This window comes from Pongo pygmaeus, chromosome 3 (assembly GCF_028885625.2).
Source record: "Pongo pygmaeus isolate AG05252 chromosome 3, NHGRI_mPonPyg2-v2.0_pri, whole genome shotgun sequence".
NCBI classification, from domain to species: domain Eukaryota; kingdom Metazoa; phylum Chordata; class Mammalia; order Primates; family Hominidae; genus Pongo; species Pongo pygmaeus.
The window spans coordinates 140,645,736-140,662,586 of record NC_072376.2 but is presented as its reverse complement, the minus strand read 5'-3'; the positions used below and the strand labels follow the sequence as shown (position 1 = coordinate 140,662,586).

Sequence of the window (16,851 nt, the reverse complement as noted above, 5' to 3'; positions counted from 1 at the left end):
AACACTTTGTATAGTCCATAAAAAAAGGAAGTGAGGCTGGGCACAGTGGCTCATACCTGTAATCCCAGCACTCTGGGAGGCTGAGGCAGGCAGATTGCTTTAGCCCAGGAGTTTGAAACAAGCCTGGGCAACATTGTGAAATCCCATCTCTACAAAAAATACAAAAATTAGCCAGGTGTGGTGGTGCATACCTATAATCCCAGCTACTCAGGAGGCTGAGGTAGAAGGCAACAGAGCCAGACCCTGTCTCAACAAAATAAAAAGATTAAAAAAGTTCATATTTTTATTGGTTTGCACATAGACCAACAATTCCCTGAAACACTAAACAATATAGGTTGTTATTTGTTGATGGGGATTGGACCTAAGCACAGATAGGGTAGAAATCTTTTCACTATATGTATCTGTTTATACTTTTTGATGCTTGAATTATATGACCATACAGTTTTTTTTAAGTTAAAGAATTAAAATTGGTTGGCCGGGCACAGTGGTTCATGCCTGTAATACCAGCACTTTGGAAGGCCGAGGTGGGAGGATCACCTCAGGCCAGGAGTTCGAGACCAGCCCGACCAACATGGAGAAACCCCGCCTCTACTAAAAATACGAAATTAGCCGGGCGTGGTGGCACATGCCTGTAATCCCAGCTACTCGGGAGGCTGAGGCAGGAGAATTGCTTGAACTCAGGAGGCGGAGATTGTGGTGAGCCAAGATTGTGCCATTGCACTCCAACCTGGGCAAAAGAGTGAAACTGCGTCTCAAAAAAAAAAAAATTAAAATTGGTTGAAGGCAAGGAAAACAAAAATACCCAACAACCTGGTTACCACAACAAATCACTAAAAGAGAAAGGAAGTTTAGTAACATATGGAAATGTAAAGATCAAAGGGTCCCCAAATTACTCAGAGTGGGACACCAATAAATTGAACTTTTTTTTTGACTGGGAAAATAGAAAGCGTAGGGAAAACATCTTAACATCTATTGAATATTCATTACTGTGAACTGGTTCTAAGTGAGATGAGAAGTGCCAAATAAGACTACCGCTATGGTTTAAATATGTCCCCCAAAGTTCATGTGTGAATAATCCCCAATGTAATAGTGTTGAAAGGTGGGACCTTTAATTAGGCCATGAAGGTTCTGCTCTCATAAATGGACTAATGCCCTTACTGTGGGAGTGGGTTAGTTATCGGGAATGGATTCCTGATAAAATAATGAGTTCAGCCTCTTCCCTCCCTGTATCTCTTTTGCACACACACACATTCTCTCTTGCCCTTATGCCTTCTGCCATGAAATAATGCAGCAAGAAGGCACTCACCAGATGTGGGCCCCTCAACCTTGGACTTTCTAGCCTCCAGAACTGTGAGCCACATATACCTCTGGTCTTATAAATTTCCCAGTCTCAGATATTCTGTTACAGCAACACAAAATTGACTAAGACAACTACATTGCAATTTCAGATGACCAAAATTTATAAACTTCCTTTAAAACATGTAAGTTTCTCATAAGCTTTCAAATACAGGTATTCTTCTGATTATATGTATAGGAACTAACTAGCAGGTAAAGCTTTTTTTTGTTTTTTTGAGACAGAGTCTCGCTCTGTTGCCCAGGCTGGCGTGCAGTGGCGTGATCTTGGCTTACTGCAAGCTCTGCCTTCTGGGTTCACGCCATTCTCCTGCCTCAGCCTCCCGAGTAGCTGGGACTACAGGCGCCTGCCTGCCACCACACTCGGCTAATTTTTTGTATTTTTAGTAGAGATGGGGTTTCACCGTGTTGGCCAGTATGGTCTCGATCTCCTGACCTCGTGATCTGCCCTCCTCAGCCTCCCAAAGTGCTGGGATTACAGGCGTGAGCCATTGCGCCCAGCCTTTTTTTTTTTTTTTTTTTTTTAAGAGAAATGGTCTTGCTCTGTCACCTGGGCTGGAGTACAATGACACAATCATAGCTCACTGCTACAGCCTCGAACTCCTGGGATCAAGTGATCTGCCCACCTCAGCCTCCTGAGTAGCTAGGACTACAGGCGTGCACCACCATGCCCAGCTTTTTTTTTTTTTTTTGTAGAGACAAGAGTCTCACTTTATGTTCCCAGGCTGGTCTCAAACTCCTGGCTTCAAGTGATCCTCTTACCTCAGTCTTCCAAAGTGCTGTGATTACAGGCATGTGCCACCATGCCTGGCCCCGATAAAGCTATTTTGTAATAAAGTTCTTAGGCAAGCAACTACCTTTTGAAGTTATGTAAGATAGAACTACTTTACAAGAGTAAAGTTTACAGTGATTTAATTATAAATAAAAAGTCTTCATAGTAGAAAGATTTCTTTTTTTTGAAGTTTCTTAAGAGTCTCAGTATCTTTCAAACAGTAAAAAATTTAAATTCATGAAAAGGATTGCTGGGAGCGGTGGCTCATGCCTGTAATCCCAGCACTTTGGGAGGCCGAGGCAGGTGGATCACGAGGTCAGGAGTTTGAGACCAGCCTGACCAATATGGTGAAACCCCGTCTCTACTAAAAATACAAAAATTAGTTAAGCACAATGGTGCGTGCCTGTAGTCCCAGCTGCTCAGGAGGCTGAGGCAGGAGAATTGCTTGAATCTGGGAGGCGGAGGTTGCAGTGAGCTGAGAACTAAGATCGTGCCACTGCACTCCAGCCTGGGCGACAGAGCAAGACAGAGCAAAAAAAAAAAAAGAAAAGGATTGGTCACTTTTGAAGAGTAATAGGAAACCAATTCATCATCTTGAAAACTGGTAAATTACAGAAAAAAAATCAAGCATTTATCATAACTGCCTTTCTTATACAAACTGAACTACCATGTAACTAAATAATATATGAGGTAAGTGTCTCCCTATAAAAGTATTCAAACTAATACATGAAAAAGAAATAATAGAATATCAGCAACCTTCAATGAATTGATATAGTCATTAAGCATCAGTAGAGGCTTATATCATAAAAAAAGAGATAATCAGATATTATGTGTTTCCTATATAGCCTTGTGAAAGAAATCAAAACAATGAGTTTAATCAAGCCTTTAGATCCAACTGCCAATTTTCGGGCAATGTAGAGCAATATGCTGAACTGTACCATGAGAACGCAATCAGAAAAATCTAGATTGTGAGAAACCCTACAGGTCAAATAACCTAAATTCTTCATGAAATAAATTATAAGGAAAATAAAGGGATGGAAGGCAACTTATTTTTTTTCTTTTTTACAGACTGATTGATTGATTTTTTTATTATTATACTTTAAGTTCCAGGGTACATGTGCACAACGTGCAGGTTTGATACATAGGTATACATGTGCCATGTTGGCTTGCTGCACCTATCAACTTGTCATTTATATTAGGTATATCTCCTAATGCTATCCCTCCCCTAGCCCGCCACCCCCCAACAGGCCCCGGTGTGTGATGTTCCCCGCCCTGTGTCCAAGTGTTCTCATTGTTCAATTCCCACCTATGAGTGAGAACATGCTGTGTTTGGTTTTCTATCGGAAGGCAACTTATTAAAGGTACTTCAAATAAAAGAACTATAGGGTCTACAGACACACATTTGGATAATAAAATTATTTTAAAGGAAGAAGGAGTAATTACTATAAACATAAGGATAATGATTACTAATAATGCAGGGAGGAAGGCCTTGTGATTAGGACACATTTGAAGGGGTTTCTGGGTTGGGTGGTCAAGTTTTATTTTTGACCTAGGTACTAGTTACAGTGTGTTTGCCTTTTAATAAACGTAGTAAACCACATATTTGCTTTGCATGATTCTCTGTATCTGTGTTTTATTTTGAAAGAATTTTTATTTATTTATTTTTAAGACAGAGTCTCACTCTGTCGCCCAGGCTAGAGTGCAGTGACACAATCTTGGTTCGCTGCAACCTCTGCCTCCCAAGTTCAAGAGATTCTCCTGCCTCAGCCTCCTGAATAGCTGGGATTACAGGCACCCACCACCACACGCAGCTAATTTTTGTATTTTTAGTAGAGATGAGGTTGGCCAGCCTAGTCTCAAACTCCTGACCTCAAGTGATCAACCCACTGCGGCATCCCAAGGTGCTGGGGTTACAGGTGTGACCCACCATGCCCAGGCAAAAATGAACAATTTTTTAAAGTAAAAAACAGTACGTACAGCTATGTTTTTAAAAATTTGCTATTCTCTTTAAAAACCTGAATCATTAAATATACAATCAACTCCCCCCGCCACCAATGTTGGGTGGAAAGTGAAATACTTACTCCACAGTATTCAAGCAGGTGAATAATTTCTTCTTCATAAACTGTCTGGGTATAATATTGCTTTTCCAGCTCCCTCCAATTAATTGATTTACTCAACACACCCTGAAATAATAAGCTAAATTAAGATCAAACCACATCATAAGGCAATTTGCCCAATACTTTTATTATTATTACTGTGTGAGACTACCTTTTTTTTTTTTTTTTTTTTTTTGGCAGACGCAGTCTCACTCTGCTGCCCAGGCTGGAGTGCAATGGCACTATCTCGGCTCACTGCAACTTCCACCTTCTGGGTTCAAGCAATTCTCCTGCCTCCGCCTCCCAAGTAGCTGAGACTACAGGCATGTGCCACCACGCCCAGCTAATTTTTGCATTTTTAGTAGAGACAGAGTTTCACCATGTTGGCCAGGCTGGTCTTGAACTCCTGACCTCAGGTGGTCCACCAGCCTCAGCCTCCCAAAGTGCTGGGATTACAGGCGTGAGCCACCACGCCTGGCCTAAGACTACCTATCTTTAGCCTGCTTGTAAGGTTGGCCCTTAACTGGAGTCTGGGAACTTGACGAGTAAACAGCTTTCTATACTTATATAAAACTTTTCCTAAATGATAAGAGTGGGTCACTGTACCTAAACTGCTTATATAAACAATGCAGTTTCTGCTGAATACCTGCTTTCCTTCTGAATTTTTGATGCATGCTAGGCAGAAGTTATCTAAGTCACTAACCCCTGATAAAAACTCTGGACTGCAAGGCTCAGGGGAGCTTCACTGATGGACAGCACTTTGCACTTACTGTCAATAATTATTGCTGGAAGAATTAAGCATGAACTATAACACTCCACTAGGAGAAGACTCTTGGAAGCTTGTTCTTGGTTTCCTTTGGACTCTACCTCATGCGCTTTTTCCTGCTGTTGACTGTGTTGTATCTTTTGCTGTAGTTAAGGCTTAATCATGATTATGACTATATCCTGAGTCCTATAATTCTTTCTTTGAATCACCAAAGCTGAGGGTGGTTTTGGGGACCCCCCAAAACAATTACCTCTAATTATATATAGCTACCTAATATTAATTACAATTAAATTACCGTAGTGAAGACCCCAGATGCTGTGGACCAAGACAGGCATGGAATCAATGGCATGGGCTTAGGCCAGTTGGATACCGCTAAGGAAGCCATCTGTAATATAACAGATAGTTTAGAGAGCTTCTATTTAGAGTTTCTATTCATTAAAATAAAAATATTTAATATTAATAAGCATTCCGTGCGGTAAATAGTTGGTCAGATAAACACAAAGTCTGCAAACATTCGTGAGAATATCTAGCCACCTCATTAAATATCCCAAATCATAAATTCAACAACATTTAATTTCCCCCTTAGAAAGCAATAAAATGTAATGCAAAACTTTAAGTAACCTCAAGACCATTCACTGAGAGCTACTTTCTACTGTGTAAATATGGAGCAAAGATGCTGAGATGTAGATGCTGGGCAGCAGGGTAAACACACTCATTACTTAAGTGACTTGCCAGATAGAGCAAAATCACAACTATAAAACATCAGACCATTGAGGTTGACTGAGTATGCCAAGAATTTGGTGAACCACAAAGCAGATTATATAACAGATCTAAAATAATGTAATGTGTGTGATTAGAGAAGGTAAAATTACTCTCCCTTTTGGAGAAGGGAAAACTTTATCTTCTGGAAAAGTTACTTTCCCTTCTGGGCTAGAGGAATCAGAAGGGAAAGGCAGGCTTCATGAAATGGCTGAGTCTTCTAGAGGAATGAAAGATAGGGTCTTGTCTTCCATAGAAAGAAATCAGTATGATCAAAGGCAAGACTGTGAGAATGCACAGGGTCTCATAGGGAAACAGCCAATATACTTCAGTTGGGATGGTCAATAGGCACACGTGGCCAATGGAGTGAGGGAGATAAGTAGGGCTAGATTGATCAAGATCAGATTAGAGGTCCTTTGTTCTATAGATAATCGGGAATAAAGAGGTCTGAGCAAAGGAGTAGTATTGTCAAAGAAGTGATTCAAAGAAGGTAACATGATAGTAGTTTACAGGATTGAATAGAGAAGGGGAGAGCTGAGGTAGGAAGACCAGTTAATAGGCAGTAATCCAAGTGAAAGTTATAAGGACCTGACCTAGGTGATAACAATGGAAACACTACTAGGTAGGAAAATAAATCCTTTTCCATCTTTTGCTTCACTGTCAGGTAGTTGTTTTGAATTTTTTTTTTTTTTTTTTTTTGAGCTGTAGTCTCGCTCTGTTGCTCAGGCTAGAGTGCAGTGGTGCCATCTCAGCTCACTGCAACCTCCGCTTCCTGGGTTCAGGCGATTCTCCTGCTTCAGCCTCCTGAGTAGCTGGGATTACAGGCGCGTGCCACCACACCCAGGTAGTTTTTGTATTTTTAGTAGAGACGGGGTTTCACCATGTTGGTCAGGCTGGTCTTGAACTCCTGACCTCAACTGATCTGCCCACCTTGGCCTCCCAAAGTGCTGGGATTACAGGTGTGAACCACCGTGCCCAGCGTAGTTGAATTTGAGTAAGTTTTGAGCTTAATTTTCTAATTCAAGAGACATACAAAAACTTCATATAATAATAATTATTGTTTTGAGATAGAATCTCGCTTCTGTCTGGGTCACCTAATCAGGAGTGCAGTGGTATGATCACAGCTCACTGCAGTCTAAAATTCTGGGGCTCAAGTGATCCTCCCACCTCAACCTCCCATATAGCCACAACTACAGAGATGTGCCACCATGCCCGGTTAATTTTTTAAACAATTTTTTTTATAGAGACAGGGTGGGTCTTAACTACTATGTTGCCTAGGTTGGGGTATGATTATTTTTTAGGCCAGGTGCAGTGGCCCACACCTATAATCCCAGCACTTTGGGAGGCCAAACTGTGTGGATCACTTGAGCCCACACACAAACAAAATACTAATAATTTTTTTAAAATGTACTGAGTGACTAATATGTGCCAAGTAATAAACCAGAGCATATTCCTGGCCCTCAATATCTCAAATGCTTCATGGAGAAAACAGACTGCTAAACAAGTCAGTAAAATACAGAAAAAAGTTACTAATCAGAGTTTGAAGTATAGTCTGGAGGTAAGGCTGGGTGTCACAGCTGAAACAGAAGGGTAAGCTGTTACTCAGCTAGGTGAAAGAGAATAAGGGAGCACTAGAGGGATGCTAACACGTGACACAGCTGGAGCCCAGTGTGCATGCAAGCTTTTGGCAGGTTTTGAACAAGACAGAACAAAGACTAGATTTAGAAAGATCACTGTAGTTAGGGTGTGGAGGAGAAATGGTTAAGACAAAGATTAATAAGAGAAAAGACTAGAGACAGAGAAAGCAATCAGGAATCCATTTTAGTACACTCTAAAAGGCAGACAAAAAGTAAAATAGGTTGGTGGTACTAGGGAGACAGATAAATGGAAAGTATTTTCCAATTCAGCTATCTTCACCAATGTAACAGCAAAATTGGACATTTATACTTGAGATTTGAAAAGTTAAATTTTATAATTAATTTGTGTTAAATCTAATATCTGAGATACAACTGTGGAGTAGTACAACCAATAAATCATACAAAAAATTAACATCATTACTTTGTAATTGGAGTAAGAGTTTGGAATCTGTTTCTGCTTCCTACTTTTACTAAAACTAATTCTACACCTAAAGTGAATTTTTAAAATAACCAGGTTCTCTAGATCTTACAAACATAAACATAATTAAATGTAAGCAGAAATAAAAAGGCTTACGTGTCCTCCCATGGATATTCCAGTCATTCCTAAAGGGCCGTAACCTTCCCTCTCTAGCCAGTGCAAGAGAGCTGCAGATTCTAAAACAAGAGCTCCTCCCATCACAAAAAGGTCAGACACATTTTTTAAGCTGGACCTTCTACCCTCACAAAACAAAATAGAAAATGATTATTTTATGTATTTACATGCTAATATATGCAAATTTACAACAGGCTGCCAGACTTCATGTATTTCTTCTAAAGGACCAGATAGTTAAGTAAAACAATGTAATAAATTGGAATTAGGGCCAGGCCTGGTGGCTCATGCCTGTAATCCCAGCACTTTGGGAGGCTGAGGCAGGGGGATCGCTTGAGGTCAGGAGTTCAAGACAAGCCTGGGCAACATGGTGAAACCTTGTCTTTACTAAAAATACAAAAATTAGCAGGGCATGGTGGCGCATGCCTGTGATCTCAGCTACGTGGAAAACTGAGGCATGAAAATCGCTTGAACCTGGGAGGTAGAGGCTGCAGTGAGCTGAGACTGCACCACTGTACTCCAGCCTGGGCAACAGAATGAGACCCTGTCTCAAAAAAAACAAACAAAAAAATGGAATTACACAGCTGCCAACATTGAATTACATATCAAATCACCTAAAACTTAACAAAAAAAAGTGTTCCTGTTCTATAGCACATAATCTTTACTGAAATTATTATAATAGAATTTAAAGCATAACTTTTTATTTTTCTTTGAGACGGAGTCTTGCTCTGTTGCCCAGGCTAGAGTTGCAGTGGCATGATCTTGGCTTACTGCCACCTCCGCCTCCAGGGTTCAAGCAATTCTCCTGTCTCAGCCTCCTGAGTAGGCAGGATTACAGGCATGCACCACCACGCCTGGCTAATTTTTGTATTTTTAGCAGAGACAGGGTTTCACCATGTTGGCCAGACTGGTCTTGAACTCCTGAGCTCAAGTGATCTGCCTGCCTTAGCCTCCCAAAGTGCTGGGATTACAGGCGTGAGCCACCACGCCCAGCCTTAAAGCATAACTTTTTAAAAAGGCAATATAAATAAAGAGTTTAACCAAACACTAGGCTCAGGTATTACTGAAATCTCAAATATGTTGCTTATTTTCACAAAATACATAATTTATGAATATAATAAAATATAAAACAAATACGTTTTTATAAATACACGTTTTAAATAAAGACCAATTCAACTGGAATTTCATTTTTAGAAGCTAGTTTTACACAGAAGTATATTTCCTTATAAAAAGTATTTAAGCTGGGCGCAGTGGCTCACGCCTGTAATCCCAATACTTTGGGAGGCTGAGGTGGGCAGATCATGAGGTCAGGAGTTCGAGACCAGCCTGACCAACAGGATAAAACCCTGTCTCTACTAAAAATACAAAAATTAGCTGGGCGTGGTGGCACGCGCCTGTAATCTCAGCTACTCAGGAGGCTGAGGCAGGAGAATCGCTTGAGCCCGGGAGGTGGAGGTTGCAGTGAGCCAGAGATTGTGCCACTGCACTCCAGCCTGGGTGACAGAGTGAGGCTCCATCTCAAAAAAAAAAAAAGTATTTAACTATATCTTTTTGGGTCCTAGAACCATCCATATATACTGATCAAAATAAATATATATTATTACTAAAATGACCAAATTAGAATCTACTTTTCAAAATGTAACTTGTATTAAGACACACATAACTGGTTACTGAATGAAACCTTGCCAAAGTGTACAAAAATTCATTTTACCAATGATTATCATATGCCTACACATAATATGTGCAAAGAACTAGGTGCCAGAAGGAATGCCAAGTGTGAAAAACAAAATCTTGGCTCCCAAAGAGCTTACTTCCACTATCCTACCAAGTCCTCTCAGAGCTGTAAGTCCAGAAGGGAGGGTTTCTTTTTATGGAAACTATGCTATCCTTCGTCCAAACAGATCATAGTCATGCTTCATCAGAAAAAAAAAAAATTATCTTTGTTTCCTATCCTCAAGTCATTTTTCTATTTATGATTACACAATTTCCCCAACTTTTTCTTTTAGCCTTGTATGGGAGCCTTGAATTCTCAGGTCCCCCAATTTGCTCTTTTAGTAGAAGTTACTGATATGAAATTCTGGGACAGTAGTTATTTATAATGGTAGACTCGGTCTCAAATTGTTTCAGCACTTTTGATGAAAACAGACTTAAGATGGCTTTTTAAAAAGAGAGAGCAACAGAGGGAGAAGTATCTGTGATTTAAATTGCAAACCATTTCTTTTTTCTTTTTTTTGAGGCAGTCTCACTCTCATTGCCCAGGCTGGAGTGAAGTGGCTTGATCATGGCTCACAACAGTCTCAACTTGCCAGGCTCAGGTGATTCTCCCACCTCAGCCTCCTGAGTAGCTGGGACTACAGGTGTGCACCATCATGTCTGGCTAATTTTTTTTTTTTTTTTTAGATGGAGTTTTGCACTTGTCACTCAAGCTGGAGTGCAATGGGGCGATCTTGGCTCACTGCAACCTCTGCCTCCTGGGTTCAAGCGATTCTCCTGCCTCAGCATCCAGAGTAGTTGGGATTACAGGTGCCCACCACCATGCCTAGCTAATTTCTGTATTTTTAGTAGAGACAGGGTTTTACCCTGTTGGCCAGGCTGGTCTCGAACTCCTGACCTCAGGTGATCCACCTGCCTCGGCCTCCCAAGTGCTGGGATTACAGGCGTGAGCCACTGCACCTGGCCATTTTTTTTTTAGGGGTGGGAGGTATATTTTGTAGAGACAGGATTTTGCCATGTTGCACAGGCTGGTCTTGAACTCCTGGACTCATGCAATCTGCCCATCTCAGCCTTCCAAAGTGCTGGGATTACAGGTATAAGCCACCGCATCCAGTCAGTAAGCCATTTCTTATGATGAATTATTACAGAAAAATCAAACAAATACATAGGGCCATTATTATATTTCTTGACTTGAGTATACAGTATGTGATAGAATATTTTATAAACATTATAATTCTCACAACACTTCTACATGGAAGAAATTACATAGTATTCCCATTTTATGAATGAGGTAATTAGTAAACAACATGTTACAATTCCAACCTATGTCTGTATGACTCCAAAGTCAGTCTTTCTATTAAATCCAGGCTACCTCTCACTAGACCTCAATAAACTCCTCTTGGTTTTTAACCAATTTATGGATAAGGTAAAAATTACATACCTAATTCTGAATTCTGGGCTTGGTTCCAAAGTGGAAATTCTTCAGCCGGGCGCGGTGGCTGCTGCCTGTAATCCCAGCACTTTGGGGGGCTGAGGCGGGAGGATCACCTGAGGTTGGGAGTTCGAGACCAGCCTGACCAACATGGAGAAACCCTGTCTCTACTAAAAATACAAAATTAGCCAGGCATAGTGGCACATGCCTGTAATCCCAGCTACTCGGGAGGTTGAGGCAGGAGAATTGCTTGAACCCAGGAGGCGGAGGTTGCAGAGAGCAGAGATCCCGCCATTGCACTCCAGCCTGGGCAACAAGAGCGAAACTCCATCTCAAAAAAAAAAAAAAAAAAAAAAAGTGGAAATTCTTCAACTACTTAGCTTGGCCTGTAATTTTTCACAAGGTTTCACAAAGTTCATTATAAACTATCAAGGTTCATCCTTCATAGTATACCGGTTTGCCTCCACCCCATCCTACTTTTATCTATACCTCTTTCATGCTATGACCACATAGAACATGGGACTTACAAATCTACATCTCCAGCACTTTCCAACTGCCTACTTGATTTCTCCACTTGCAGGTTTAACAGAAATTACAAATTTGACACATCCAAGTCGGAACTTTTTTTTTTTTTTGAGACAGAGTCTCGCTCTGTCGCCTGGGCTGGAGTGCAGTGGCGCAATCTCGGCTCACTGCAAGCTCCGCCTCCCGGGTTCACGCCATTCTCCTGCCTCAGCCTCCTTAGTAGCTGGGACTACAGGTGCCCACCACCATGCCCGGCTTTTGTTGTATCTTTAGTAGAGATAGGGTTTCAGCATGTTAGCCAGGATGATCTCTATCTCCTGACCTTGTGATCTGCCTGCCTCGGACTCCCAAAGTGCTGGGATTACAGGCGTGAGCCACCGCGCCCGGCCCAGAACTTCTGATTTCCCTCCCACACCATCCAATTCATACACAAGTCCTATCATTTAAACTTAACTATATCTTGAACTCAGGAAAACTTCTCTCCATTTCCACTACTACCTAGTTAAACTAAAGTGACTACTCTTTCCTGTATCATTGCAATAGCTTCCTATTTGTTTTCTCTGCTGCTGCTCTTGCCCCAGTAAACCAAAGTAGCCAAAGTAGGTTTTAAAAAATATAAATCAGGCCACTCATCTGCTTAAAGTCCTTCCCATTGCACTTTCAGATCATTCACATTCAAAGCATGATGGCTTTTCACCATCGGGTCCTTGTCTTTTTTTTTTTTTGGGGGGGACAGAGTCTTGCTCTGTCGTCTAGGCTGGATGCAGCAGCATGGTATCGGCTCACTGCAACCTCCGCCTTCTGGGTTCAAGTGATTCTCCTGCCTCGGCCTCCCCAGTAGCTGGGACTACAGGTGCATACCACCACGCCTGGCTAATTTTTGTATTTTTAGTAGATACAGGGTTTTACCATGTTGGTCAGGCTGGTCTCGAATTACTGACACCAAGTGACCCACCCACCTTGGCCTCCCAAAGTGCTGGGATTACATGTGTGAGCCACTGCACCCGGCCCTTGCCTATCTTTCTGACCTCATCTTGTACTACTCTCCCCTCCTGATGCTTACATTGGGCTTTTCATTTACTTTTCCTTCTCTGTGGCTGATCTTCTTCCAAGTCTTCATGCAGGTGGCTCCTTCTCATTATATCATGTTCTCATATATAATACTGTTACTACACCGCACCCCATATTACTCTTTATACAATTGCCCTGCTTTACTTCATTCACTGGGCATTGATAAATATCTGAAATCACCTTATTTATTGTTATCTATCTCCCACACTAGAATATGAACTTTATGAGAAAATGTTGTCTTATTGTTGCAGTATTCCCAGTATCTAGGGTCAAATATTTATTGACCGAATCAAACCAAACACAATATAGATTATGGAAATGCCTTGGAGTTTATCATTTTAAAAGACTGAAAAGAGAAAGTTTATCTTCAGATTTTCTATACTATGCATTGTAAGAATAAAGTGTCTAATTACACAAAGTAAATGTACCTTAAAAAGGAAAAGGTAGGCTGGGCACGGTGGCTCACGCCTATAATCCCAGCACTTTGGGAGGCCAAGGTAGGTGGATCACTTGAGGTCAGGAGTTCGAGACCAGCCTGACCAACATGGTGAAAGCCCATCTCTACTAAACATACAAAAATTAGCCAGGTGTGGTGGTGCATGCCTGTAATTCCAGCTACTTGGGAGGCTGAGGCAGGAGAATCACTTGAACCCAGGAGGCAGAGGTTCCACTGAGCTGAGATTGCACCAGTGCACTCCAGCCTGGGCGACAGAATGACTCCATCTCAAAAAAAAAAAAAAAAAAGAAAGGGTTTTATCATTTCTTTATTTACAGTTTCACAACTAAACTATACATTAAGTCTACCTGTTAAAATTTTTTATTGTATTTCCTTAACAGACATTAAAATGCAAAAATCTTAAAAATAAAAATTAAAGTCAGTATTCATACTACAGTTTTACAACAGAACTCCCCCCCCATAATATTTAGGTATTTAATTTAGAAATGGTTAACTGAAGGCAACCAAAATTTTAATACTGCTGGATACTGGGTAAAAAGACTGCAAAAACGAAGGTGATATATACTTACACTTGGTCCTTGGGTTTCCTGCAGCCATTTAAGAATGTGGGTCAAAGAGAAAGTTTTAAAATAATTAAATAATTTTGTCTGAGAGTACATTAAATAGTTAAATTTTACACAATTTAATACTGAAATAACTCCATTCTAATTATCTTAAGTAGGCTGTTTAGAAGTTCTTAAGTTTTCAACTTAATTATTTTCCTTTTTTAAAAAAAAAACCAGCTTTACTGATATAATCATATATCACATAGGCCGGGCGCAGTGGCCAAGCCTGTAATCCCAGCACTTTGGGAGGCCGAGGCGGGCAGATCACGAGGTCAAGATATCGAGACCATCCTGGCTAACACGGTGAAACCCCATCTTTACTAAAAATACAAAAAATTAGCCGGGCGAGGTGGCGGGCGCCTGTAGTGCCAGCTATGCGGGAGGCTGAGGCAGGAGAATGGCATGAACCCTGGGGCGCGGAGCCTGCAGTGAGCCGAGATGGCACCACTGCACTCCAGCCTGGGCGACAGCAAGACTCCGTCTCAAAAAAAAAAAAAAAAAAAAAAAAATCATATATCACATAATTCAGCCAATAAAGTATATCTATTAATGTTTTCAGTAAATTAACAGGGTTGTACAACCTTCAATTTAAATTTAAAATGAAGTTTATTGATTTTTTAATTTCATTTATAAAATTTTTATTATAGAAAATCCAAAAAGTACAAAAAAGCAGATTAAAGAACAACTACTTTATCTACAGACAACCATATTAACATTTTGGTGTATTTCTCTTTATGCACGGTTTTTTTTTTTTTTGAGGCACAGTCTTGCTCTGTCGCCCAGGCTGGAGTGCAGGCGGCTCACTGCAACTTCTGCCTCTTGGGTTCAAGTGATTCTCCCGCCTCAGCCTCCCAAGTAGCTGGGATTACAGGCACACGCCACCACGCCTGGCTAATTTTTGTATTTTTAGTAGAGATAGGGGTTTTGCCATGTTGGCCAGGGTGGTCTCGAACCCCTGACCTCAGGTGATCCTCCTGCCTCGGCCTCCCAAAGTGTTGGGATTACAGGGCGTGAGCCACCGTGCCAGGCCAATGCACAGTTTTTGCTTTGGATTTTTAGGGTTTTTTGCACACCTGTACCACACCATAGAGTTTTATATCCTATTTTCTTTTCATTTTTTTTTTGACACAGAGTTTCACTCTTTTTGCCCAGGCTGGAATGCAATGGTGTGATCTTGGCTCACTGCAACCTGTCTCCTGGGTTCAAGTGATTCTCCTGCCTCAGCCTCCTGAGTAGTTGGGATTATAGGCATACGCCAGCATGCCAGGCTAATTTCATATTTTTAGCAGAGACGGGGTTTCACCATGTTGGCCAGGCTGGTCTCGAACCCCTGACCTCAGATCATCTGCCCACCTTGGCCTCCCAAAGTCCTGGGATTACAGGCGTGAGCCACTGCACCTGGCCTATATCCTATATTCACATCAGAAATACTGGTCATACATTATTGTAAACTTTTTAATAATAACAGTTAAAACTTACTGAATGCTTATTATTTATCAGGCACTGTTCTAGACAGTATAATCATTTAATAATCTCAATAACCTAAGAGATTATTCCCATTTATCAATGAGAAAATTGAGGTACTAAAAGGTTATGTAACATGTCCAAGGGCACAAAGGTGGTAAGTGGTAGAGAAATAAATATAACACAGATAGAGAAATAAATGTAATACAACCAATTGCATAAAATTCCAATATTATGAACCACAGTTTATATAACTATTTCTATTTTAGACATTTAGCTATTTCTAATGCTTTACTAACATGTTTACTAAAGCTATACAAACATGTTTTTGTTATTTAATTTTTTCTTAGTTTTCATCCTTAGAATAAATTTCCCAGAATCAAAATCATTTTGTCAAGGGATGTGATGTTTCAAAGCTCCTGATACATATGGTAAAATATGTTTTCTCAAACGGTTGAACTAATTTTCAGTCATTAGTAACAAGAGTGCCCATTTCAAAGCAGCCTCACCAGTACTGTTTTTTTTTTAAATATTTGATCATTGTTGTTTTAACTCTACATTTATTACCAGCAACGTTGAACATTTCTTTATATCTGTGCATCAGTTTCATTTCTTCTTCTGTGAATAGTCTGACGTCATCTTGAAAATTAAGTTAAGAACTGTCTAAACCTCAACTGATACTGTAAATGCATTTAAAACATGAGTGTTTCCTTAATAGCAAACATTTGACTTACTAATATTAAAATCTAGCATAAGTCTCCCAAGAAATGGAAGTACAATTTCTTTACTGCACAATAGAAGTACAATCCTTATGTTAATTTTTAAAAGGCATGAAATAGTCTTTCACTCCTTTTGATTCTTGCTCCTTAAGTATTTTCTGAACTGATGACTAAATTTAACTGGTTTAGAAAACTTGGTTACTATCATTCCTTTTGATGACTAAATATATCAATAAATAAACAAGGCAAAAGATTTCTTAGATATCACAAAAGGATATAATAAGGGTTTTCTAACAATAAAGAAGCCATTCGGGCTTCTTTAATCATAGGACGGGCCATTAGTGTTCGTCGCCTCCAGTAATGCTAAGGAAAGAAAAGAACACATACTCAAAAGAATATAGTAGCCACATCTGTTAAGGAGAATATGTTAACAAATTATCTAGAGATTAAGGCATTATAATAAAGTCTTACATGATCTCCTGTTCCAGCAAGATGAATGCATACAGGTCTATATTTGCTGTTCCATTCTTTAGGCACAATAAATTGGAACCTATTTTTAAAAGCACAGACTTATCAATAAAATTCTCTTTAAAGGACTTTCAATAAAAACTTTCAATTCTTAAAAATTTTACATTTAAATTATCTGAGAGAAAAGATCAATCGAAATTTTAACATTCAAATTGTAATTACCTAAATTAAGTTGCCCAAACGCTACAAAGATATTGTAAATCTGCTGTTAGGATATTAAAATATTCAATACAACACAAACACAGAATTTATTGTCCCTATTCTTTACCTTGTTCAATATCATAACTTAATAAATACATAAAGAAATTTTCTTATCTTGTAGAGACACCACCATATATGAGTAAGTCTTAAAAGAAGTAACTATT

General features: G+C 40.0%; 1 protein-coding gene across 5 annotated transcripts in view; it reads right to left on the bottom strand.

Moving 5' to 3' along the window:
* ABHD18 (abhydrolase domain containing 18) overlaps window positions 1-16,851 on the bottom strand; it is a 67,327-nt gene that overhangs the window by 13,440 nt on the left and 37,036 nt on the right. Inside the window, exons 6-11 of one of the 5 annotated variants that reach the window (XM_054485085.2) lie at window positions 16,430-16,508; window positions 16,237-16,321; window positions 13,740-13,767; window positions 7,958-8,096; window positions 5,283-5,372; window positions 4,207-4,308 (exon numbers count right to left, since the gene is read on the bottom strand). In XM_054485085.2, coding sequence (XP_054341060.1) covers window positions 4,207-4,308; window positions 5,283-5,372; window positions 7,958-8,096; window positions 13,740-13,767; window positions 16,237-16,321; window positions 16,430-16,508 — 523 coding nt within the window. Of the gene's footprint in view, window positions 1-4,206; window positions 4,309-5,282; window positions 5,373-7,957; window positions 8,097-11,126; window positions 11,234-13,141; window positions 14,263-15,806; window positions 15,870-16,236; window positions 16,322-16,429; window positions 16,509-16,851 lie in introns of those variants that run through there. The other 4 variants (XM_054485083.2, XM_054485081.2, XM_054485084.2 and 1 more) reach the window with 4 other exon arrangements.